The following is a 26085-nucleotide window of genomic DNA, read 5'->3' as shown; positions in this document are numbered from 1 at the left end:
TGAATAACATTGAACCCAATCAGGTCAACTTATTGAAGTAATAAACCAGACATAAAATGTCAATTTTTTTGAATTTTTTAATCTGGTACTTTATCTGTTTTTAAAGTTTGTCTGTTATTAAAAATTTTATATGAGGGTAGCTGTTGAGCAAGGAGAACAAATGGAACACAAATTTTATATTAAAAATTTAGACTAATTTTTAAAATTATAATCTAAATACAATATTTTAATTCTGATAATAAAAGTGTAATCTTGGCAAGGAGGTCAACCAAGATAAAATACGCAGTTTACAAAGAATTTTGGTTTTTTCTTAGTTATAATTTTGTAATAATGCATAATTTTTAAGGTAAAACCATTATTTAATCAAGGGAGGTCAATTCGAATCCAAATTACTTTACTGAATATTTTGGTCTTTTTTATAACTTGTAGTCCAAATATTGAATAATTAAGTAATTTTTATTTAAAAACCAAATGGTGTATTTGAAATAAAAATCTGTCAAGGGCAATGCAGGGAAATTTATTCCCATTTGCTGGCTTTTAAATAATGATAATTTTTGAGAACATTGATTTTAATAGTCTTGGTCTCCAAATGAACTTAAGTATTTTCAACAGATTACCTATTTCAACTAATAATTACACTTTTTATCAATCTTTCATTTTTTTAATCTTTTTTATCTCTTACTGAAAATCATAAACTGCTTACAAGAATTTTACGTTGTTTGATAAAAAAATTACTGACAGGAATGAAAAAGGAAAATTATTTTCTATCTAGAAAGTTTACTTGTAATCCTGTAACTAACATCTATTTCTTAAATTTTATAAAGCTGCATATTAATAAATCTATTATTCAATAAATAATTTTATAGTTTACTTAACTATTAATTTACGTGAAATACAAAAGTTTGCATAACTCAAATTCTCAAGTAACACTGTCAATTTCGCGGATAGAATTCCTATTAATAATAATAGTATTTCTGTAGACCATATAACAAAAATTGTGGTTATTTTATTACATGACAAATCCTCTCAGAATTGATTTAATTTGCAACAAAATCAAATGACTGTCTTGCTTTCAAGCACCTTAATAAACACGTTATCATTACTAATTATTTGGAATAATTTCATACATTCTCATCTAAATTGTAATATCATCTCTTGGGATTCTCTCAAAAAGCCAGAATGGCTTTTCAAGATAAAAAAAATTGGCTGTGAGATTGTTGTTTGGCATCTTTAAGTATGAATTAAGTAGACCCGTACTTAGAAAAAATTAAGTGTTTACTTATCCACATGCTTATATTTATGAATGTACAATCTTTGCTAAAAAAGAACAGTTACTAATTCTTAAAAAAATAATATAATCCATCTCAACAAAATCAATCACTTTTCTTGTAATCCAACACAATACAAGAAAGGACCATACAACATTTTCATTGTCATTTTTATAAAAACACAAAAAAAATCTTTTCACCAATTTATTTAAAATACAATTAAAAAATTTCCTTAATACTCATAGAAACAATATTAATCTCTGGAGAATTCTTACATAATACTACCTAAAGAAAATAAATAAAAACCCTAAGGTCTAGTAGATAACTTGTCATTGCAAATCGTTTTTTAACAGCTGATTTTCAAAGTCAAAGGTTCTGAGGTTCAAATCCTAGCAAACGTTAGTTGCTTTTATATGGATTTGAATACTAGCCAGTGGATACCAGCATACTTTGGTATCTAGGTTTCTATTAACAATTGACTCAGGATCAGTCAGGAGTCTGTACAAGTCTACGCCTCATTTACATGTCATAGATATCTTGTTCAATTTCATTGAGGCATGGGGGGTATGCTTATTGTTCAACTGCATAGTTCAAATGAACAGATTGCAACATATACACTAGGAAAAGATATTTATATATTAAATAATTAATAAGGACTTTAATCATACCTATGTATTTTATTTTATAATTAATTTTGTATTTTGTGATAGGACAGTTCTTCTTTTATCTGTCCAATAATATACCTACCCATTCCTAACATGATTTATATATATATATATATATATATATATATATATAATGTATTATTATGATTTGATAAGAATAAAAAATCTATTTATTTATAAATTATAAAATCTGTCTTTTAGCACATGGTATTATATTTTTATTTGTTTTAATCTTTAGGGACTAATGATTTAATCAATATGTTTTTAAGACTTTTTGACAGTCTACTTAAAACTTATTACTGCATTTTTGATTGCTAAATAGTAAATTTAGGGTCACTCAGAAGTCATTCAGTATCTTACCTAACTGTTATTAGAGAGGAAAAGATCTACTCTTAAGGAATAAAATTATTTTTCAATTATATATTTTGTAAAAAATCTATATGTTGAAAGTTTTTGTGTTATTATATTGTTAGATAATTTCTGTATGAAATTTAAACTTACATGAAATTGCTTGCATTCAATAAATATTGTCACATAGATTTGTACAGTCCTAATTGTATTACTTCTTGTGTTGTATCAACGACAATGATTTAATTTGAAATCTACCAGTTAAAAATTAATTATTAGTTCAAAAATAAACAATGAAGGGGATGGCATTAATTTTGGGCATAAAAAAAGGTTACTTTGATCTTTCATTTTTCCTTACTTCTATCATGAAAATACTGTTTATCATGAAAAATACAATGAAAATTGTTTCTAAATGTCATAATATTTTGAATTTCTAACCATTTTAAATTTTAATGCATACTAAATTAATTTAACTTTTTAATATTTCATAAAAAAATTAATTTGACAAAATATATTTTTTTTATAACATAGGTAATACGCGAATCTATCTACCATTATATCCTCTATGACAGAATGTTAGCATTTTTGTCTTTAACCTAGATGATTTTTGATTCTAATCATTCTAATCATCAGACTACCAAGTCTGACCATGATTTAAAAGAATAAATGTGCGTGTGCACACACACCTTTTTGTTTTACTGGCCTTTCCCTTTCTTTTTCCTGTTTAGCCTCCGGTAACTACCATTTAGATAATACTTCAGAGGATGAATGAGGATGATATGTATGAGTGTAAATGAAGTGTAGTCTTGTACATTCTCAGTTCGACCAATCCTGAGATGTGTGGTTAATTGAAACCCAACCACCAAAGAACACCGGTATCCACGATCTAGCATTCAAATCCATGTAAAAATAACTGGCTTTACTAGGACTTGAACGCTGGAACTCTCGGCTTCCAAATCAGCTGATTTGGGAAGACGCGTTCACCACTAGACCAACCCGGTGGGTTGTGTGCACACACACCTACACCCGCACAACCCCACACCTAGACCCACACCCACACATACACACACATATCCACATGCACACGCACAATAAAGGGGTATATTATGTATAAGGGTATAGAGATATGTGACATAAACTACCATGTATTTATATATTATAAAATTATTTTCCATTTTCATCTAAAAACAAAAAAATGAATACATAAATAACTGCAATTGAATTCAATCAGTTTTTAAGTGTAAAATCATTTTTTTCATATAGTAATATTACCATTAACTACCAGGTGGTAAAAAGACAACATGGTAAAATGTCTGCCTACGCTTTATTCACAGCAAAGACTAATTACTTTTCAGTACTATTGTCTGGTATATTTTCACAGTACATTGCAGCTTGTTAATTCAGAGACATAATAAGCTACAAGCACACTTACTATTTAAACAAAGAATGCAGCTAACAATTTGCAAAACAAACTTTGCAAATAATCACCAAATCAACAAAGTTACACGTATTCTAAGGCTTCCTAAATATCACTATTCAACCAATAAACTTACAATAGTACTTGAACATAACAGTATGTAACCTTTAATTCTATTCTAGTATTCATTCATAACATTTTCAAATTAATTATCTTGTAATATTTCATTTACAGTATTTTAATTTTAACATGATTCATAAACTTTTTTATGCTTATGTGCCTGCTTTATGAATCTTGTTTTTTTCATACACGATATGAATATGGATGTTTGTAAAAACATTAAAAAAACTGTATGAAATATGTTAAATTTAATGACACTAAAAACATTAAAAAGAGGAAGTCTTCTGAAGCATTATCTTCTTTTTTTCATCATTTCAAAAACCATCTATATAATAAATGAACAAATATGAAGTGGGAAATAACTGTTAAATCAGTGCTGTTGTCACTTTTGATTATAGAGTCATGTAAATCTTTGGAATCATAATCTAATAACTTAATAATTTACAAATTCAGAAAATAGTCATCTTGGAACTATACTAAGAAAAATGATGGTGAAAGATGTCATCCCATTATTCATCAATGACCTTAACATCTTTCATTACTATTAAGATATCAGCACCTCAATCATCCAGTAAAAAATTGGTCACAATTTCTTCCATTTTACCTTGAATCTTTATTGTACACTTTGCAAATTAACTACACATACAAGATGTACATGTTTCTTCTTGTTCTCAAAGATTTTTACAAGTTGTTGTTCAGATAGAATATTTTTGGTGAAACTAAGAATAGTAGTTTGAAGTTCTTGGAGGCTATAAGAGTTTCCTCAATAACACTTCTTTTTGCATAATCCCAGAAATAAAATTCCAGTAGCTTCAGTCCAGAGAATAAGTTGACCACACGTCCTTAGAATTGATTCAATTTCTGAAAACATCATGGACTCCTGGCTATATGTGCAGTCACACCATCTTATTGAAGTCAAGCATTATTAATTTTGTTCTCACTTAGCTCTATCATGAACTGGAGAATGATTTCATTATTGTTTCTGCGTAAAATATTAGGCTAACTATGGATATTACTATACATATCATAATCTTCGGATCATTAAAACTGCAACAATGATGTTTTTCTGTTGTACAAGTTTCTCATGGACTTGGAGTTATGCTGCATATGTCTTCAAACTATCAAGTACTGATGGTTTTACCTTTGCGCATGATCCTTTTTACCACTCCTGTCTTCCTAAATTTCTTATGGAAGAAGAAATGCTCTTTCTTAAATGCTCATGGAAGAAGTATACAATGAAAAATATTCGCTGTTCTAAAGTTAACACCATTCTGAATGGACACAAAAAGACATGGTCTCAATCTTTCAAAGGGGATGAAGACACACACACACTAAACAACAAAGGACCAGATACATCTCATTTCAAGATAACCAACTGCTTGCAGAAGCAAACTGGACATAATTGGTAATACAATGCAGGATTACCAACCTTTACAGAAAAAGCATTACTCACAATGCACAGAATACAGTCCGTAACATATATTCGTGTTTATATAGTTGTATAGTTACTTTTTGAATGCACTGTAAATGTAGTGTACAACAAAAAAGTTGCAAAAGTAAAGAGATTCATATTAAAGAAAATTGATTTTTGGTAAATTCCACTCTCTTGCAATATGAGATAGTTCATCACCATAATCCCCAAATATCAGTAATTTTTTATTTTTTCTATTTACCCTTCTCTTATCCTTCTCTTTAAATCCTCTTTGTTATTTACTTTCATTACTTTAGTTTTTCCTATATTCATTTTCAAAAGAATTAAATTTTATAAAGATAAGAAATGGTTAATTATCTCAAAATGTTTTACAAAAATAAAATAAGCATTTGTAAACAAGATTTTGTGAAATCTGAGGTAACAGTACACTATTTTATAACAAAACTAATAAGATCTTTAGCTTGATTAAAAGAACAAAAATAAAATAATCTTTCAAAAAGTTACTAGCTTTAATGCTACATAAATATGAAACCACATATAAATGTAGCTACTACACACATGTTCATAACGAGACTGCAAATGAATTATTTATCAACTACAGCAGAATATTACGCAGCTACCACCAAGATGTAACAAATGATTAGAAAGAAGCTACCAGGAAGAGTAACCAAACAAGACAAAAATTAAAGGGAGGGATATGTGCAGTTTAATTTCTACAGTGGATGTACTGACAGAATAAGTACATATCCCAAAACTAAATAACACCCATACATTAAATGTAGAGATTCAGGTAAAATCTAATAAACTTTTTTCACTGACATAAACATGCGATAAAAAAAGAACGATTAACAACTTCAGATAGAACCACAACACAAGTCACTGATGAAGGCTACCACATAATTGAAAATTATGATGTTAATCTTTTTTTAACGAAAGCCTTAAGATGGAAGAAATGAGGGAAGAACTCCTGTATGGTTGCAGTAAAGTGATAGCCCCATTATCAAGTTTGTTTTCACCACAATACCTGTAATGTAATCCAGGAACTTTTTACTAACTAATAAACATCAGGTTTTAGACTTTTTCCCTGCAAAGTTTCTTGAAGTGGCTTGCATCATTTTATTAATTATTAACTTAATCTTTGGTCTGTTAGGAAAGTTCGTAAATACAGACGAAATCATGACTACAAATATCATCTACAATACCTATTTCTTAGAAAGTTGGTCTTACAAATAATTTTCACTTCACTTTACTTTACTTTAATAAACTACTTTTTTAAATTATTTAATTTTTACTATAAATATGTTTTAACTTACCTGTTCCTTATCTTCTTGACTTCTAGGCCATAATGTTGCAGATAAGTGGATTTCACCAAGGTAATCATTTTTACCAGGATCTGATAGTGTTAGTACAACATCTGATTGTCTGTAAAAGAAAATTCAAGTTAGTTACAAGTTACTGGTGTAATTAACATTCACTTTTTTACATGGGTGGCATGTTATGATCTTATAAAAAATCATAGTTGTAATAGGGATTTGTACTGGGGATTTTAAAGGAAAATTCATAACCAGCATCTTTGTGCCAAACTATTAATTTTCATTTGTTGTATTACAAATATCCACAAGAGTTAGGGAATTCATGCTTTTTTTTCATTACTCAGGGGTGATTAAAAGGGAAGAATAAATTAAAAAAAAAAATTATTTGCTGAAACTCAAAGAGAAAATTTAAGCTTCAATCAGATCTGAACCCAAAAATATAAGGAAACTATAAATTCCACTCTTAATTAATCTTAAATTTCTTAGGGATGATTTAACTTTATTCTTAATTAATCTAAAATCTTTTAGAATGGTTTAAAGAGAAAATCCAAGACATATTTTCATAACAGCTTGGATTATCATCTATCATTCTTAATGGTAGCTTACTCTGTAAAGAGAAACACCTTTGTCAAGTTTAAAGTTTCTAATTATTCTAGTCTCAAATCCTCTTTTAAATCTCTTTTTAGGAAATTATAAAAATAATATTTGTTTATTTTTCTCAAAGACCTCCTTAGGAATAAAGAAGGACCTCTTTAGACCAAGTTTCAAACAATCTTGATCTACATTCATACAATTAAACAGAGTAAATTATAAAAATTTTATATTATCCAGTAACATGCAACTCATTCTGGGTAGTTCGATTACTTTTTTGCCAGTATCCATTAAAAGTGTCTGTTATCCACAAAGCTTCTGATGACTATCTATTTATATTGGCAGTAAAAGTATCTGAAACAACTGTAGTTAATATTTATAAACCTCCTTTGCAAAGGAGGAGGCTATTAATATTTATAGCCAAATATTGTGCTTTCCAGTATTGAAGATCCTGTCCTTTTTGTTGAGGAGTTATTTTATTTTGTGGGATACTCTGATGATAGTGGCAGAATCCTAACCTCCTGGGCTGAAAGAGAACAACTTTTTATTATTATTAGTTGCAAAGGATGCAAGTCTTTCTACTCAGTTTGGTGATATCGTGGTTACTCACCAGATTTGTGCTTCTACTCCTGCAGTAAATCTTTAAAACTCATGGCAGTGGTAGGAGAGTTCTTTCCCCCACTCCCAGGATAGGCCTTTCTTGATCACCATTGGAATCCAGATATCTCTGGTCAGATTATTTTCTCCATCAAGCTGAACTTTAAAAAAGCTGATTAAGAGGTCTTTATCACAAAGCTTGAACACAGAATCAAGTTCATTTCTCCTACAATAAAAAACTACCATTGATTTACCAGTCTCATAATGTCCTCAGCAAAAGCCTGCATGTGATAAGTTTATAGAAGGAACTATATATTCCAGAGAGTCAAGGATTGAGGATTTTTACTAGGAGTTTAATGAGTAAGGAAGTTCTGCCACAGCTGATAGACTGCTGAGCTCTCTCGATACAGTTAGAAATGGATACACTATCAAAAAACAGGATTTTACTCATAGTAGTCGGAAAGCTTGGTTATTCCTTACAAAAATCTTCACTGATAAGCCTTCGACTCAATGCATATTATAGCATCCTATGCTTCAAGCCATAGCTCAGCGAATAATAGGTTTGTCAAAGTTCCCTCATCGTTCTGGTAAGTGAATTTTGTACAGACTAAACGACCTAAATATATATCTCATCAGACACCCTAAAGGTCTCCAGAAATTTTACCTTGGAGGAGCTAGAACTGGTGATCACCACTCTACCAACTGGGAAAGCAGCCGGAATATGGCTACTTTCCCAGTTCTTAAAAATATTAGTCTTAAAAATATTGATGTCAGGTTAAAAACATGACTCCTGGCAGTTTTTAATATTATATCAGCCAGTGGCAAATTGCTTAAGACTTTTAAAACATCTGAAAAAACAAGTAACTGTTCTAAAGGTAGTAACTGCTCTGAAGCTAGATATAGAACCAGTTCACGTGAAAAGTTATAATTTTCATTTCAAAACTACATTTTCATAGTTAAGTGCTATTAGTATGATGATGCTTTATTTTATATAATAAAATATTGTTCTATCTGACCAACCCATCCGGTTGGTCTAGTGGTGAACTCATAAATCAGTCGATTTCGAAGTTGAGAGTTCTTATGTTCAAATCCTAGTAAAGGCAGTTACTTTTTATATGGATCCTAGTACTTTTATATGGATTTGAATACTGGTTGTGGGTACCAGTATTCTTTGGTAGTTGGGTTTCAATTAACCACACATCTCAGGAATGGTTGATCTGAGACTGTTCAAGACTACACTTCATTTACATATCATCCTAATTCATCCTCTGAAGATAATACCTTACGGTGTTTCTGGAGGCTAAACAAAAAAAGTAAACATTTTTCTATTTGATCAACAAAAAAAAAAAACAACAAATGTTTAAGATACAATTAGAAGACTATACCAATAGCTAACAAATCTTGTTTAATGGTTTAATATACTCAAGTGTGTAATGTACATACAGTACAATAATGTACTAATCCAATTTTATTCAATATACAATATTTATGTACAGCAATGTACATACTCGTAAATATTATTGTACACAGTATTGTATACTGTTACGTACTTTATTATTTACAGTACAATAATATTAATGTATGTAATATGATTACATACAGTAATCATATTTTCATCACATTACATACAGTAATCATATTTTCGACACAAAACAATACTGATTTTGGAACGGAACTGAAGTTTTGTTCCACAAGTATACCTAGCCATTATTATGCCTATTATGAACCTAGCCATTGGTTCATAATGGCTATTTTCCAATAGTAAACAAATAAGATTGATGATATTTTGTAATCGAATTTAACTGTTAACAATTCATACTGTAATATACATCATTAGCAATGATTGTTAAAAAAGAAACAATGATGAAATAAATTTTTCATTCTTTTCAAGAATTATTTTTCTTTTCAACGGTATGGCAAATCCACTAACCAATAATTTTGTGACCATATGCTTCATTTCCAGCTGATCTCTTGTTGGCATCATGATGTGAGTCTCTTGGTAAATTTTCTAAATTCCTGCACATTGCTATTGTATTCTTCTGTGATTGCCCATGAGGGGTCAGTAGGCTTATTTTTCTGGTGAACAATACTTGCTATGTTACGGTGTTGTTATCAGCTTGTAACACTATAAAGCATTGTTCATCTCCCTTGATAATATTCCTTCATGCCTCAGACAACGCCATTGCCTGTCTGTGACTACTTTTTCAGAGTATTTCTCTATTCACAACTAACCAATATACCTGATGGCTGTTCTCCTATCCATAATCCAGGGATGCAGCCTCTGCTAGGATCCCAATTCTCAGGAGAGGTAATATTATTTTGCTTAATAGGAAAATATCTAAAATATGATTATTAATGGTTTCTAAGTTTTGTTATTCTAATACAGTCGATCCTAATACACTGATCTGTAACTCCATTTTTATATTCATAATTTCTACACGTGATTATTCATTTTGATTACACACAATTTATTGTGTTTTAAAAATCTTTAATTTTTTAAAAATTAATTACAATATGTCTTTTAAAGATAAAAATTATAAAAAATTACTTTACTTGCACATGAACAATAATAGTTAATAAAGTTAAAAAATATTTATGTTGTTTTTATAGGTCTACTCTGCTGCCCTAAGCAAAAAATGATGTATCTCAATATACACTATTTTTGAGCTGTAGAGGATTTTAAAGATTTTTTTTTTACAACTTTTTTTATATGATCATATTTCAATCCTTTCTTATATAATAATTTATCAATTAATAATTATCCTATTTAATTAAAAAGAGTACGCTGCTGTAAGTTTTGGCTGAGCTTTAGCATTTTTTATTTTCCTAATGAGTTCATTATAATCTGTTCAACTAGTAACTAGTGAACAAGCAACCCACCACAGTCCAGCGAGATGAGAATGATATGCATAACATGCAAATGAGGTGTAATCTTGTAAAGACTCATGTCGACGATCCTAGATGTGTGGTTAATTGAACCCTAACCACTGAAGTACATTGGTATCCAAAGTCTAATATTCAATAACCCATATTTTTTACTAATATTTGAACCTCAGAGCTTTCAACTTTGAAAATCAGCTGTTAAACAACTGATTTGCAACAATGAATTAATCATTAGACCAGTCTGGGAGGCCTTTAACATTAAAAAAAATAAATAAATAAAACAATTTTTAGTAATTTTTTGATTTTTCATTACATTATTTAAATGTAAATCAAAGTTTAATTTTTATGAAAGTGAAGAATAATCTGTGAAGAATAAAACTGCTACCATCTTATTAAAGGGAAACTATAATGAAAATTGATTAAACTTTATTTTTGAAGAAACCACAATGAAAGTGACAAAATTCAGAAAATATTACTATTTTTTTACAATATAAAAACTGAAGTTTTTAAATAATATTGAAGAAATACTAAAATTTTGTTTAACTTTCCAGTAAATTGTAAATTAAAATTCTGGTGAAATAAAATTAATCTAGATTTTAAATAATTATATCTTATGGATTAGCGCATGTGTAGAAAATAATACAAGTTAAGAAAGAAACATAGTAAAAATAATAAATTTGTATTTAATTCCTTTTATTACTTTCTTGCAATCTCCTTTTTTTTAATTATTTAACTGAATTAAAAAAATATTCAAATATTAAAAAATAATAATTTTTTTTCTGAAATATATTTAAATTAAAATGTTTAAAATAGTAAAAAAAAATCTAATAACTTTACAATAAAAAATTTAACAATTTAAATTTTTAAAATTTTATCCCAAAACTGTACAAAAATATTTTGATTTTCCCACTGAGAGTTTTATAACAATTGGAAAATCTCGCCTTAGTAACCTCAGTTACATTGTAACTTAGAAATAGAGGGTTTGTAATAAAGGAAAACTGCCAATAGATGAAGCTATATTTAATAAACCAGTTCTTGTAGAGTTAAATAATATTGAGTGGAGTTTCAGTGCATGCTTTTGTAATTTATTTGTAACAATTAACGTAATAGTCAATAGCACTTAAATTTTATTAAAAAAGACTGAAAAAAATACAAATTTTGTAAAAAAATATTATTGAAATTTTGATTAAAACTCTGATAATTTCTTAATAATCTTTTGTGATGTATTTACCTTAATGAACTTTTACAAACAATTCCAAGAGACTAAAATAGATGAAAAAATTTATAACAAATTTTATTGTAAATATTTATAAACATTCTATGGGTTTTTTATCACAATATAATAAAAAAGTTTCTCCTTAAAATCTGATGGTATTACAATCTGTGAAATATATCAGGAAATAGCATCCAAGAAATCTACATGGTGTGAAATAAGGATAAAATATCTTTGGTAGAATTAATATTTAATGAACCAGTTTGCATAAATCAATAAAATTAATTAAATAATTCTAGAGTACAGCTTCATGCAAGTTGTTAGTATTTATAAGTTGCTAATAACAACCAATGGAGAATAAAGAATAACAATAAAAAAAAAAGTAGAGTAAATTACAAATTCATAAATTAGTTTTGTGCTACTAAAACATTATTATTACTACTATTCATTTAACAAGCCTATAAAGAGATACTGATGGGTCAGTGAGTAGAATAATGTAGATGATGTCAGTTGAAACAACCAGATTACAAATATTAAAATAGTTATAAACTGCAATATAAATTTATTTCCTTGAAGTAATAAATCACAATTGGTTGTATACTCATCTAATAATTATTAGTTTTTTCCCATTTGAACCATCTATGGATCGTATTAAAAAACAACTTTACTTTGCATTTTGGTTTCCTTTGTTGCCCATACTCATTTATTGTTTCAACTAGCTTTGTTCCCTGCTTTTGGAAAATTTTCTTCTGCCTTTTCCTCTTAGTTTTCCTGAAAATTCTTGAAATTCTTAATTTTATTTCTGGAAGTATTTCAGTTCAAAGTTCTTTCTTCTTTAATGTTTAGATCTTTTTCAATTTCTTGAAACCAGTTATTTATAGCTTTTAATTTAGGAAAATAATTAAAGATTCTTTTTATTGCTCTGTTATTCTCAATTTTTTTAATCATCCAGAAGGGCCTAATTTCCTTTTCTTAGACAGTCCATTATTATTTTCAAATTTCTGAATTTTATCTTAAGATATTTTGATTATTTTACATTTAGGTCCTAAAAGTCTTCTGTTTTTTGTTGTCTTTTCTAGTCCTAATTCATTACTGAATCAGTATGTGTGTAACGTTAAAACCTTATGTAAGTGGTAAGTGAATTTGAAACATTCAGATAAATTAATGTTTACATTCAACTTTAGCATCATTAAGTTTTAATTAATATTCTGTATATTTCAATACAGTTTTGAACAAGCAGTTCAAAATCAAACAATTTTATGTTAGTATGTATTAATATTACTAAAATTGCTGTTGTTGCAATACATTTTGTTAAATCAGATTAAAAGTTATATATCACATCATGTTTCTTCTACACCAAAGCACAGTACCTTTTGTGATGTATCTAATATTCAAATCACAACAGAATAAATAATTATTATAAACTTGTTAAATTATATAACATTAAGAAAATCATGTCAACTGTTAATTTGATTTGACAAAATCATAATTTTTATTCTTATTTATTAATATAGATATACAGAGTGTACCATGTAAAATACAACCCACCAATCAGCGTTCTATAATATTTGGATTGACTTCCCAATTCCCCTATGTTTTACTGGAATGGACTTGCCCAACAAGTGAACATCGCACCCATACAGTAGACTGCTACTGATAGGCATAACAAAACGAACATAATGCTCAGGGCATTGTTAGAGAGAAGATAGTGTCTTCAAAAAACCAATGTGTTTTTATTCTTGAATTGTAATTTAGCACATGACCAGTGGTTGCAATGCCAGAATCCTTCTGCTGTAAGTACTATGATACAACAAGACATAACAAGACATCAATTTTGAGGTCAATGACTAAATTTAGAGAGATAGGTTCTGTTAATAACAAGTAACACAAAAAATCAATGACAGTGTTGAATACAGACACAGTCATTTAAAACAAAGACCAATTAACGCCTTACCAAAAAATCAATTACATGCTTGTAAAATGAAATTAATTTACCAGAATCAACCGTTCATCGGACAACAAAAAGATTAAGCTTATGACATATCAAATTCAAACAATTCATCAACTTCTTGATCCAGATAAAGAAAAACAACTAGAATATTGTCATTGGTTTTGTCAATTCATGCATGAGGGTATTTATGTTATGGAATTAATTTTTTTTCACAGACAAGGCATGATTTTATCTGAACTGCTATGTAAACAACCATAACAGAAGGATTTTGAGTGTTGAAAATCACCACGCATATCAACAAACAATCGCACCAGCAGAAGATGGACGACAATGGTGTGTGATATCACAGAAAAAAAATATTGGTCCTCTTTTCTGCAGAATGCTGAAACTATAGAATGATATCTGAATATTTTATTACAATTGCTCTCTTGGAAGAGCAAGATCGATACTGGTGGTCGCAACATGACAGTGCAACATCACATTACGCACATTCAACTTCTGGTTTTGTTAACAAATCTTTTGGTGATCGCATTATTGGTCATGTCTTTGGCCACAAAGATCTCCAGATTTGATTGCGCCAAATTTTTTCTTCCGAGTTACTTTAAAAAAAAACCTACAGCAACAAACCGTACACACTTGATCAACTGAAGGTCAATATCGAATAAGCTATTTAAATATCAACCCAAACTCTGAAAACAGTAGCAAGAAATGCAGTGAAAAGAGTGGAAGCATGTATTCATGAAGATGGCAACCACTTACAGCATTTACTCTATAGTATAAGGTATTTGAAAGTTTGGAAATAAAATATTTAATTTAATAACTTACGAATAACTTTTTACTTCCTTGTATGAAGTTAAGAAAGTATTGTGATCATGATAAATCCCAGTTTTCAGATTTCAATGTAAATATCCATCTTCACCATCCCTGAATCCATTTTGACTAGTTTTGGCATGACATCTGTACATATGTATCTTGCTTAACTCAAAAACGATTAGCCATATGATGTTGAAATTTTGGATTTAAGACTGTTGTAACATCTAGTTGTGCACCTTCCCTTTTGATTGTAATTGACTGGATCAAAAGTGTCAAAAAAATACCAAAATCCAAAAAAATTGAATTTTGGACATTTCTTAACTGCAGCAATAAGACCTCATTGAGATCTTTTTAACGATATGTCATAAGTGGTACTTATTTTCATTGGTTCCAGAATTATAGCCAAATACAATTTTAATTAATGAAATATTTGGATCTTAGAAGGGGAAGGGACATTGGTTCAAATCTGACTTCATCTCCTTCTTTTTTTTTAACTTTTTTTAATTTAAATATATTGATTTATTAATAATTATTAACCTCTCATGATAAAAAAAATATTTCAATAATTAATAATTCAATAATAATAATAATAATAATAATAAAAAAGAAAAAATATCAGAAGTTGTTAATGAAACAAAATTTTATGTACTTTTCATTTTAAAAGAAATGTGTATATGTAATTTAATACATGTACAAGGAAGTCATGTGATGTCCACATCAGATTTTTTATTAAAATGTACCTACTCATGCAGATGGGTTGCGTTTTATATACGACTCTTTATTTAATTTTTGTATTAATCCTTCTGAGGTAGTGCTTACGTTTCATATATATCAGTAGTTACACTGGACTCCCAGTCAACCATATTTATATTGCAGATGTTTTTAAGAAAACCTGCTTTTTTTTAATTAACAATATTAATTTGAAATTATGAAATCTATTTGCACTGTAAATAATTCATTAGTGACGAATCTAGTAGACTATATGTTACGACCATAGGTCTATTATATAGTAGATATAATAATATGTAGTAACATAATCTGATTTTTTTTATTAGGGAAAATTTGAATCAGCCATCAGCCAGCTTAATAAACTATTCTTAACCTCATCTTATTAGTACTACTTTTGAGTTTTATTGTAATCTATCATCTATTTTTAATTTTACATAAATTTCTAATTGTTCATTTATTTATTTTTACTTTTAGTTATTATCATTACTATGCATTTAGTTTTTACCTCTCCAAACAAAGCATACACCCAGGACAACAAAGTATTCATAGAAGTTTAAGTTGCATGAAGGAATTAATATTTTTTTTTTTTTTTGGAGAAAGTCTTATTGAATTTATTTATCAATCTCTGTAGCGGAATGGTGATGTCATCACTGCCTTCCATCTGAGATTTGCAAGTCTGAGTACTAGTCAGGCATGGCATTACACACATATTACAAAAAATGTATTACCATCCATCAGTATTTGTTACTGGGAATTCGCCTGTTGCAGCTGGATAAATAAATAAATTATGAAAAAATAGGAATAAGGAAATCATGTGATATCTGATGATGGAATTCTCTTTCTAATGGTAAATTGGTATCAAAGTTCAGAAACAATATTTTAAAAAGGATCTTTAAATGATTTTATTAAATTACAATACTGAGAGAAACGTATAGCTTACAATGAACAGTTTTATATCTTTTTCATGAAAACTGATGTAGTCATTTTGGAGTTACAATACCATAAAATAGATAGTAAGGAGTAAATAGTTTCTGTTGTCTTTTTTTTTCAATAAACCAAAAGTACTTTGTATTATTTTTGGCTGTTTAATATTAAGATTACAACCTTGGATAAGTTACACATGTATTTAACAAGAAAGATGGGATGAATAAAAGAGTAGATAAAAAATGTCACATTCTTGTAGAAATCAAACCCTGAACAGGTGATCTAGTAGCCAGCAAGCTAACTACAACACAGTCTGGCCATGTTACAATCATGTAATCTCTTAAACAATAGGAAGTGATCAATCCTGGGAACGATACCTTAAAATCAGATCATCAAAGGGACTGGCCATTAACATGAAAGAACATCATTCATCTGAGAGAAAACAGGTTTTTCGTTTGTGCCTGGTTCTTCTTGTACCTCAATTATTTAAATATAAATGAAAAAAAACTGTATTAAGTAAAAGTTATTGATTTAAAAATTAGTAGCCCTGTTAGACCTAAATGAATTCATGAGTAAGGTTGTTGTTGAGGATGGAAAAATACTACCACAGAAGATTATCAGTAAAACTATTATAGCTAAAATTAAACTATAATATTTTTTTAACTGTTTTAAAAACAATCACAAAATATTTGCTTGTTATAGATTCAAATATTGTACATTTCTCCTGATTAATTTTTAAATATTTTTTTTTTTGATGCATTGAAGTTTTACCAAGGTAGTAAAACCTGTAAAAATAAATTATTTATACTTACTTTCCAAGGTCAAAATTTGTCAAATCTAAATATGCAGAACCCATGAAGTCATCTTGTAAACCCCAATCATAATCAAATACCTGAAAATATTGACAAAGGTAAAATTCAGTATAATACAAATATATTAAAACACAAAATATAAATATATTTACTACACTAATAAATATTTTGGAGGGATTAAATAACATTATTTGGTTGCTGTTCTAAAGCATGTTGGGAAATTTCATCATACCTTTCAGACTCCTTGTGACTCTTGTGCACTACTATCCACTAAACTATTGGTTGAAGAAAATTTATGTTATCATGATAATCTTGTTTCAGAATGCAGACAAACCAATAAAAATACAAAAGTGTTCGTGAATAAAAAACTTATTTATAATTCTGTAAATAACCCAACCTTCCTGTATATCACCATAATTCCTGGACGATATCTAATAAAGTAGAGTACCTGAAAAAAATAGTATTTATCAAAGCTGCAATGATATCTGGAGACTTCCAAATATTATACTAAACTAATCTATCTCAACATGTTACACAAACCCTACACTCAAACATAAGCTTCTTGGTTGTGTGTTACACACAAACTTCTAGCTATTGTGGTTAATTAATGATAAAAATAATAAATAAAAGATTAGAATACCTGATTTTCATAATTATAATTGATTTGTTTTCTTTTTTGACCTAAATTTTTGCCTGACAGAACAGTATATTTGACTTGAATTTACAAAATTAGGGTTAGTTAAGAGCCAGTTAGCTGGTTTGTATAAAATAATGATTCATACATTAAATTACGCTTAGCAATTTATAGTAATAAATATAATGTTACTGTTTTGTATAGTTAGAAATTATTTCTTGAAAAGATATTATAGTGTTCATAAAATATTATGTAATGTAGTCATTCTTTAAAATAGAGCAAAGTAAATATAAGACTTGAAATTGGGTAATAAAATATGGATAATGAGCTTGGTTAAACAGAATCATAAGGAAAATAGGGTATAATCTAAATGGTGCGTTACATCACTATGCATCATCAGAGTAATTTAAATTTCAAGCAGCTTTCTCAAGTAAATATATGATATTACAGCAAAATACTTAACTGGATGGGATAAACAAATAACTAATTTTAAAACAAATATAAAATTTTAGTAAAATATTACATATTTATTTGTACAGTAACCACAGAATTATGCCCATTACAGTCACCGATGAATGATAAATGAATTTTGTGTAAGTAAAAAATGGCATGCCTAACTAGGATTTGAACCTAGGATTTCTGGATGAAAGGTTGAGACGCAACCATTTTGCCAAGAACATCGGCTCTAATATTTAAAATATTATTTTTTATAATTTGAAAAAAAAAAGGAAGGCTGGCAATAATGTTACAGAAGTGATTCAATTAAAATTAAAAGAATTAGTTTACCTTTATGAAATTTTGTAATTAATTATTTATTTTTTCTCTTAATTATAGATACAGCAAATCTGCCTTTCGAGGTTTCCTTGTCAATGTCATACAATTTAAAAAAAAAACAAAAAACAATAGTAATAAATGATCAATCAATTAAATACCTAAATAATTATAACCCTTTATTAAGGATAGAAAGAATATGAATGAAAAGCTATCATAAAATTAGTTAAAAATATATCAGTGAAAGTATGTTGCGTTCTTTAAACGAAAGATGTCTAATAATTAAAAAATTAATCTTTATTCCTTCCACTATTATAAAAACCAAAAACTGTTCCTTTGATAATAATATTCTTCTTTTAAAGAAAAATAAATTAATTTGAAGTTAATTGATTGAAATATTTATTAAAATACCAAAATAAGGGTAATATTCCTCAAAATAAAATCTTCATTTGGCAATTCATTGCATATTTCAATTACATTGCTACTAATTACACAATTATTCATTAATCAGTTAATAAAATTACTATTTTTGTTCACGTTAAAAAGCTTAAAAATATGTCTTTTTCATTTTTTATATTGTAATCACTAAATTACAAGTTAATCAATCATTTTTTTACAGAATATAAATAAAAAGTGCGCTAGGAAAGTCAGTTAATAAAATTACTATTTTTGTTCACGTTAAAAAGCTTAAAAATATGTCTTTTTCATTTTTTATATTGTAATCACTAAATTACAAGTTAATCAATCATTTTTTTACAGAATATAAATAAAAAGTGCGCTAGGAAAGTTTTGCAATACAACAGAATGGATAATCACAAGCAGCTACAAGTAGTAATTGTTTGGACAAGTCCTAACCTTACTGTAGCCCTCTAGTCACTGGGTTAGTGTCATTTGCTTTTTAGCTGTGTTAGTGAAAAAAAGGTAGTGATGTCACTGTGGTTGAAAACTAATTACCAGGCAATTTTGTGCTGCAATTTTACATGTGGGTTAAGAGATCAGTGTTTAGAAAAAATGACTCCTGTGCTCGAAGTGGATTGTCTCTTCTCACAACAATATTTAGTGCCAAGAGTTTGAAAGAGGAAATTTTGGCCTTAAGGGAATTCCAAGGTCATGTGTCTTCAAGACCGGCACAGTCTTTAGTTCTGACTTAGAGAAACATTGCTGCTTAAAAAAAGGCTCGAGATAGATAGGGGTGTGACCTTCTACCAAATAGAGGTTCCTTGGGATATAATGCACTAGCAGTTAGTGATATTCTGTGAGATCATCTTCAACTTACAAAGCTTTATACCCTTTGGTAGGCCCACAACTTAACTGAAGATTTGTTAGCGCACTGTGTTTCTTAGTACTATGAAATGCAAAATAAGTTTGAAAATGGAAAATCTCCCCATGTGAACAGTATTGTGACAGGTGGAAAAAGTTGGCTGAACTATTATGACATCCTGGCCAAAGCTCAGAACAAAGTGTAGCTGTTCAAAGATGAGGAGACCCTACAGGTATTTGAAAATCCAGATCAGTGAAGAAGAGAATGGTGGCTGTATTTTTTAGTGCAAGAGAAGTTTTAGAGTGAGTAGTGTTGGAAACTCAGATGACAGTTACAAGGAATTGGTGTACCGAGGAATGCCTGCATAAAGTTGTCGAACCCTGTATAAGAGGCATGTCAAACACACGGCCACCGGTAATTGTTCTGCGACCCACCAAGATTGATAACCAATACTTTTATTTAACTTTCGGCAACACTGGATATTTTAATTAAAATTATAAGTACAAATTCCTTAATGTAACAAAATTAGTTTTGAAAAAACTATTTATAAAAATAGTATTGCAAAATACTGATTGTAAGCGCCGGTAGTTATGTACAGTGGATAAACTAACTATATCAATGTTAGAAGGTAACTGAATTCCCACTTCTACTCAGTTCTTGAACGCATCACACTCTCCCTCCTGCTGTACTGGCATTGCCCACACAACTTCACATGCCATTCCCAATCGAGTTTCTGCACATCCGTGTGTTTATGCTTTCTTAACTCAAATCGTGGAAAAGGCAGTTTCTTTTATACCGATTTGAATACTTTTTTTTTATTGTCTTCAGTCATTTGACTGGTTTGATGCAGCTCTCCAAGAGCCAGTCGTTTCATTTCAGTACACCTCCTACATCCTACATCCCTAAAAATTTGTTTTACATATTCCAAACGTTGCCTGCCTGCACAGTTTTTTCCTTCTACCTGTCCCTCCAATATTAAAGTGACTATTCCAGGATGCCTTAATATGTGGCCTATAAGTCTGCCTCTTCTTTTAACTATATTTTTCCAAATGCTTCTTTCTTCATCAATTTGCCGCAACACCTCTTCATTTGTCACTTTATCCACCCAAATGATTTTTAATATTCTTCTATAGCACCACATTTCAAAAGCTTCTAATCTTTTCTTCTCAGGTACTCCGATCATCCAAGTTTCACTTCCACATAAAGCTATGCTCCAAATATATACTTTCAAAAATCTTTTCCTGACGTTTAAATTAATTTTTGATGTAAACAAATTGTATTTCTGACTGAAGGCTCATTTCACCTGGGCTATTCAGCATTTTATATCATTCCTTCTTCGTCCATCTTTAGTAATTCTACTTCCCAAATAACAAAATTCTTCTACCTCCACAATCTTTTCAATTCCTATTTTTACATTCAGTGGTTCATGTTCGTTATTTCTACTACACTTCATTACTTTCGTTTTGTTCTTGTTTATTTTCATGTGTAGTTCTTGCACAGGACTTTATCCATGCCGTTCATTGTTTCTTCTATATCTTTTTTTACTCTCAGCTAGAATTACTATATTCAAAAAAAAATTTGAATATAGATCGTTGAATACTTGATCATGGTTTCAATTAACCACAAATCTCAGAAATGGTCGACCTGAGACTGTACAACACTACGCTTCATTTACATTCATACATATCATCCTCATTCATCCTCTGAAGAAATATCTTGTGGTGGTTCCGGAGGCTAAACAGAAAAAGAAAACTAAAAGAAAACAGAAAAGTATAACTTAGAACAGTTAAACTTTGTGCATAATAATAAGTCACAAAATGTCAGAAGAGTTGGACGCTATTTGTTAGCAGTCAGTAAACGAATGCTGCATTCTAGTCTAGTTTGCACTTGTTATGTGCAAACTAGACTGAAAATCTGGTTTAAAAAACCAGATTCTTTTTTTCATCTGGTTTAAAAAGTAGTGTTCTTTGTTTAGTGTTTAATTGACATTTTATTAAAACGATGCACAAGCCCTCCACAAGTATGAGCATAAAACGATCAATTGAAGAATAGCATCGCATTTTTCAAGAAATTGAGAAGTAGAGTACTTTTGTATTCAAGGAAAAAATAAAATTTTATGTTTAATATGTAGAAACTCCATAGCGGTTTGTAAAGAGAGCAATTTTAAAAGCCACTATGATATAATTCATAAAGAGAAAATTATTACAAATATGTAGGGAAACTTTGTTAAGATAAATTGTCAGAATTAAGAATGATGTAGCGGGAGGTGTATTGCTGTACATATAGGCTGAAGGCTGGCTTACCGCGCTATTTCTTGAATAATATCATGAAAATATCTTATATTAACTTAATTTTTTTTTTTTAAACATTTACTGTTTTTTTTTTTTTTTTGTTTTTTTTTATTTAAACAACAACACACTGCTGGTTTGGTTTGCAATTTATTAATGTAATTATTATTACTAATTATAATTACTAACATAAATAGCTTATTGCCGTTACTTTATTCTAATTACATTGCGTCTATGATACATTCGTCAGATTTCTTCAAAAAAATGATTTGTCACTATTACACGTATAAATATCGCTATCACTATATCTAATTATAAATGACTCTAAAGCATTGTCTGTTAAAGGCTCTCACGATCGATATTGATTTTCTATGTCTATCACGTGATCATATTTCAGTATCCAGTCTTCCGGTCCCATTAAATTGGTTTGTTCCTCAAACAGACTTTTCACTCTTTCAATATTAAATTCCGTATTTCGATTGCGAATGTATTGTTTTACTTCTGCCCATATCATTTCTATTGGGATTAAATCTGCATGATATGGAGGCAGACGTAACACATTATGGCCTTCTTTTCCTAACATGTCTTCCAAAAGGTAGCGCGCGAATCACTGTTTGATTTTATTATTTCATATAATTACGGATTAAGGGAGCTCTCACAAAATTCTATTCCTTTTTGTTTAATCCAAGATATCATCTCAATTTTGGTGATGTTAGATATCGGTGCCTTTTCAGTTAAAACGTTGTGGTAAAAAGCAGGGTCGGATTTAGTCTTTGAACCGCTCCGTGCAAAAGTAAAAAATTGCTCAAAAGTAAAAACATATATGATTTTTTTTACATTTTGTAGCGAACGTCCAAAAAACAACAGGGTAATTCAACAGTAACAGGGTAATTGATGATAAATTTTCACTAAAAATATTTCCTTTAAAAAACAATTAACAGAAATAATTCAGAACATGCTTAACGCTGGTAATTTTAAAAATTACGACTGCAAAAAAATTTCGTCAGATTTGAATAATTTTTCTTTTATTTGAAAGTCAGCTTTTGAAGATTTTTTTGTGAAAAAAAAAGTTTTTTTTATGACAGATAGTAAAGTTTTTACCGCAATTTACAAAAAGACTTTACGGAAAAATAGCATTTCGTCCGAAAAGAGATCTTATTTTAATTAATTACCGACACGCGTCTAATTATAGTACAGATTTGAAATTGGTCTCATCGTAGAAGGTATTAAGTAACGTTTCGGTGGTATAAAAGATTTTTCTGTACCTGTTCAACTTCCGGACTTTTAACAATTTTAGTATGGAATTTCGTTGAAAAGAGCAAAAAAATCGATAAAACATTGAATAACGAAAAATCTACTTCGAATATCGAAAAATATCATTTCGAGGCGTTTCGGCTCCAGTCCTGGGCCACTTTCGTGTCAAATTTTGTACCCGTAGGCGCAGTGGTCTCTACTCTGTACGGCGCACAAACACATACGCACACACACACACACACACACACACACACACACACACACACACACACACAGAGAGAGAGAGAGAGAGAGAGAGAGAGAGAGAGAGTGAGAGCGAGAGAGGGATTGAGAGAGAGTGGGAGAGTGAGGTTCCCAGACATTGATTTTTACATATGTAGTTTACTGGAGTAGTACTTTGAAAGTTTTGTGGTCATTAGTACATAAAATTAGATTGTTTTTTAGAATTCTTTTCAGAAAATGTTTTAATTAATTCAGAAACTCCGTTGCGATTTTTTTCTCATTTTGTTTTGGCAATTTTGCGCCCCTAGATTTTTTACTCCGTGCCCCGGCACGGACTAACGGGTTGTTCGTCCGGCTCTGGCAAGAGGCGTTATCAATTACGAGAACACTTTCTGGTTCTTTAGGAAGGTCAGGTAATAATATTTTACTGATCCATTTCATATAATTACTAATTTTCATTTGGTTGTAAAATATGTCATGCGTATGATATTATTTTATTGTTTTGAAATGTATAAAGTAATTAGGATATGATTAGAGTACGTACAGCATTCGTTCGTAAAAATAAAGTATTTTTTACTAGTATTTATAATTAGTATTTTTGATTAAATAAACGATATAAGTTGTAACAACTGTGACTATGTACTGCATACTATATAAGTATACGGAGCTATACGAGATGTTTTCGTAAAGGAATGAGTATCTAACTTTTCCACCCGTCCTATCGATCTCTCTCTCGCACGCAACGTACCACGCCGCCCGCTATAACAGGCGGCTGTATATATAGCTCTGTAAGTTCTCCGAGAAATTTGCAGCCTTAGGGTATTTTCCATCGTCAAAATTCTTCATTTTGTTGGTTCTTCGATTTGTTTACTGTTTCTTTGTTTGATTAGTTATTCTTTGTATGATTGGTATCATAATAATCAGTCGGTTTCAATTTACTGAAACAGTAAGTAAATTTTAATAGTAAAAAAAAAAGAAGACATTTAGAGAACGGTTTGAATTCTCTCAAAGAACGATATACGTATACAGATGTATGGATAAAATATGTTTACACAAGTATACATATCTTATGGAGTATAAAACAATTTCAAACCTGTTTTCTAAATAGTTATTTTTATACGTTCTAAAGAGTGAAAAGATCGAGTCTCTGTCTGTTGCCGGGGGGAACGACGACATAGTCGGGCTCGGTTATCCCTCCCTCGGGATTAGAGGCAGGGATGTAAAAGATCCAACCTGGGGGCCGATTTTCCATTCCAGACCTACTGTCGGTAGGTAGGGAGAGGCTTCTTAGAGTTCAAAGGACACTCCCCTGGGCTGAGCTTTACTTTATTTTATGTCCGGCCCACGGGGAAAAAAGAGTGATAAAAATAGACGATTTCTAATCTAAAATAATAAAGGATTCAATGTATATTAATCAAACGTAACTATTTTTCCTGCGTGCAACAATGTATATAATTATGTATAAAAATGGGAATGTTCCTGCAAACGGTTTTTCAGTACGTTTATTAATAATTACGTTAGCCTAAATGTATGTATAAATGAATATACCGCTATACTTAGTTCTAGCAACTAAGAAAACCATATATCGTTAAACTAGCTGTTTGAATTGAGAAATTTTTGACAACAATGTTCGTATTTCCTGCCAAAAGTGTGGATTTAAATCTACACTTAAAATTGGGTGAACGAATTTCAGAACAATCATTTGAAGATCATGACATATTTTTAAGTATTTCAAAATTATCTAACCTACAAAGAAAATTAATAGATAAATACAATCAACGTAAAATATTTTTTAGGAAGACCGTCACCAAAAAGGTTTCTAACACTAACATTCATGTCGATAGTTGCATCCGTATGATGGGATAAAGTAAGAAATTATTTTCGCGCCATTTTTTCTAAAAATTATGGCTAATTATGGTTACGTGAATTTTTAAACTACATTGTACAACGATAAGCGTGTGTGGATGTGTGAATATTTCTTTTTAATCACTAAAATGAACATAAAAGTTTACTTTTTTGTATTTAATTTTCTTTTTTTTATACTATTGGTGTACACCAATAGTAATATCGACGTAATAAATATAAATACGTCGATAAAAAGTAAATTACTTTATTTAAATTATTTGAGTACTAAAAGCCATTTTAATTTATCTGTTATATTTTTTTTAAATATGAACAAAAATTGTTTTAATTTATAAATCAGTTAGAGAAGGAAATGAAAACAGAGACAAAATTGTTAGACTGCATAATTTTTGCGATCCAGTCGTACCTCAGCTGCTTTCAGCCGATTGGAATTTTTGTTAACTTTTTCAAATAAAAAAGGCGTAACATTTTATCTAATAAAATATAATTTGATAACCTAATATTTACGGAGCTATTAATGATTAACAAATTCAAATAGTCACCTTATTAGAATTTTTCAAGGTAAAATTTTCAAACTTATCTATTTTATTCAAGATGTCGGGTGAATATAAGCCCAATTTGATTAAAATATCACGATTCGTTTGTAGATATAAATTTTTGCTAAAATAAAAAAAATGGTGGAGAGAGGAGAAAATGAAACGAGATACAGCATTTGT

General features: G+C 29.4%; 1 protein-coding gene across 1 annotated transcript in view; it reads right to left on the bottom strand.

Moving 5' to 3' along the window:
* Mctp (multiple C2 domain and transmembrane region protein) overlaps positions 1-26085 on the bottom strand; it is an 880976-nt gene that overhangs the window by 502082 nt on the left and 352809 nt on the right. Inside the window, exons 6-7 of the mRNA XM_075359495.1 lie at positions 17077-17156; positions 6564-6672 (exon numbers count right to left, since the gene is read on the bottom strand). Coding sequence (XP_075215610.1) covers positions 6564-6672; positions 17077-17156 — 189 coding nt within the window. The remainder of the gene's footprint in view (positions 1-6563; positions 6673-17076; positions 17157-26085) is intronic.

The sequence above is a fragment of the Lycorma delicatula genome, chromosome 3 (assembly GCF_047948215.1).
Source record: "Lycorma delicatula isolate Av1 chromosome 3, ASM4794821v1, whole genome shotgun sequence".
Classification (NCBI taxonomy): domain Eukaryota; kingdom Metazoa; phylum Arthropoda; class Insecta; order Hemiptera; family Fulgoridae; genus Lycorma; species Lycorma delicatula.
Note: the sequence above shows the minus strand (reverse complement) of the source record. Positions and strands in the feature narration are given on the sequence as shown.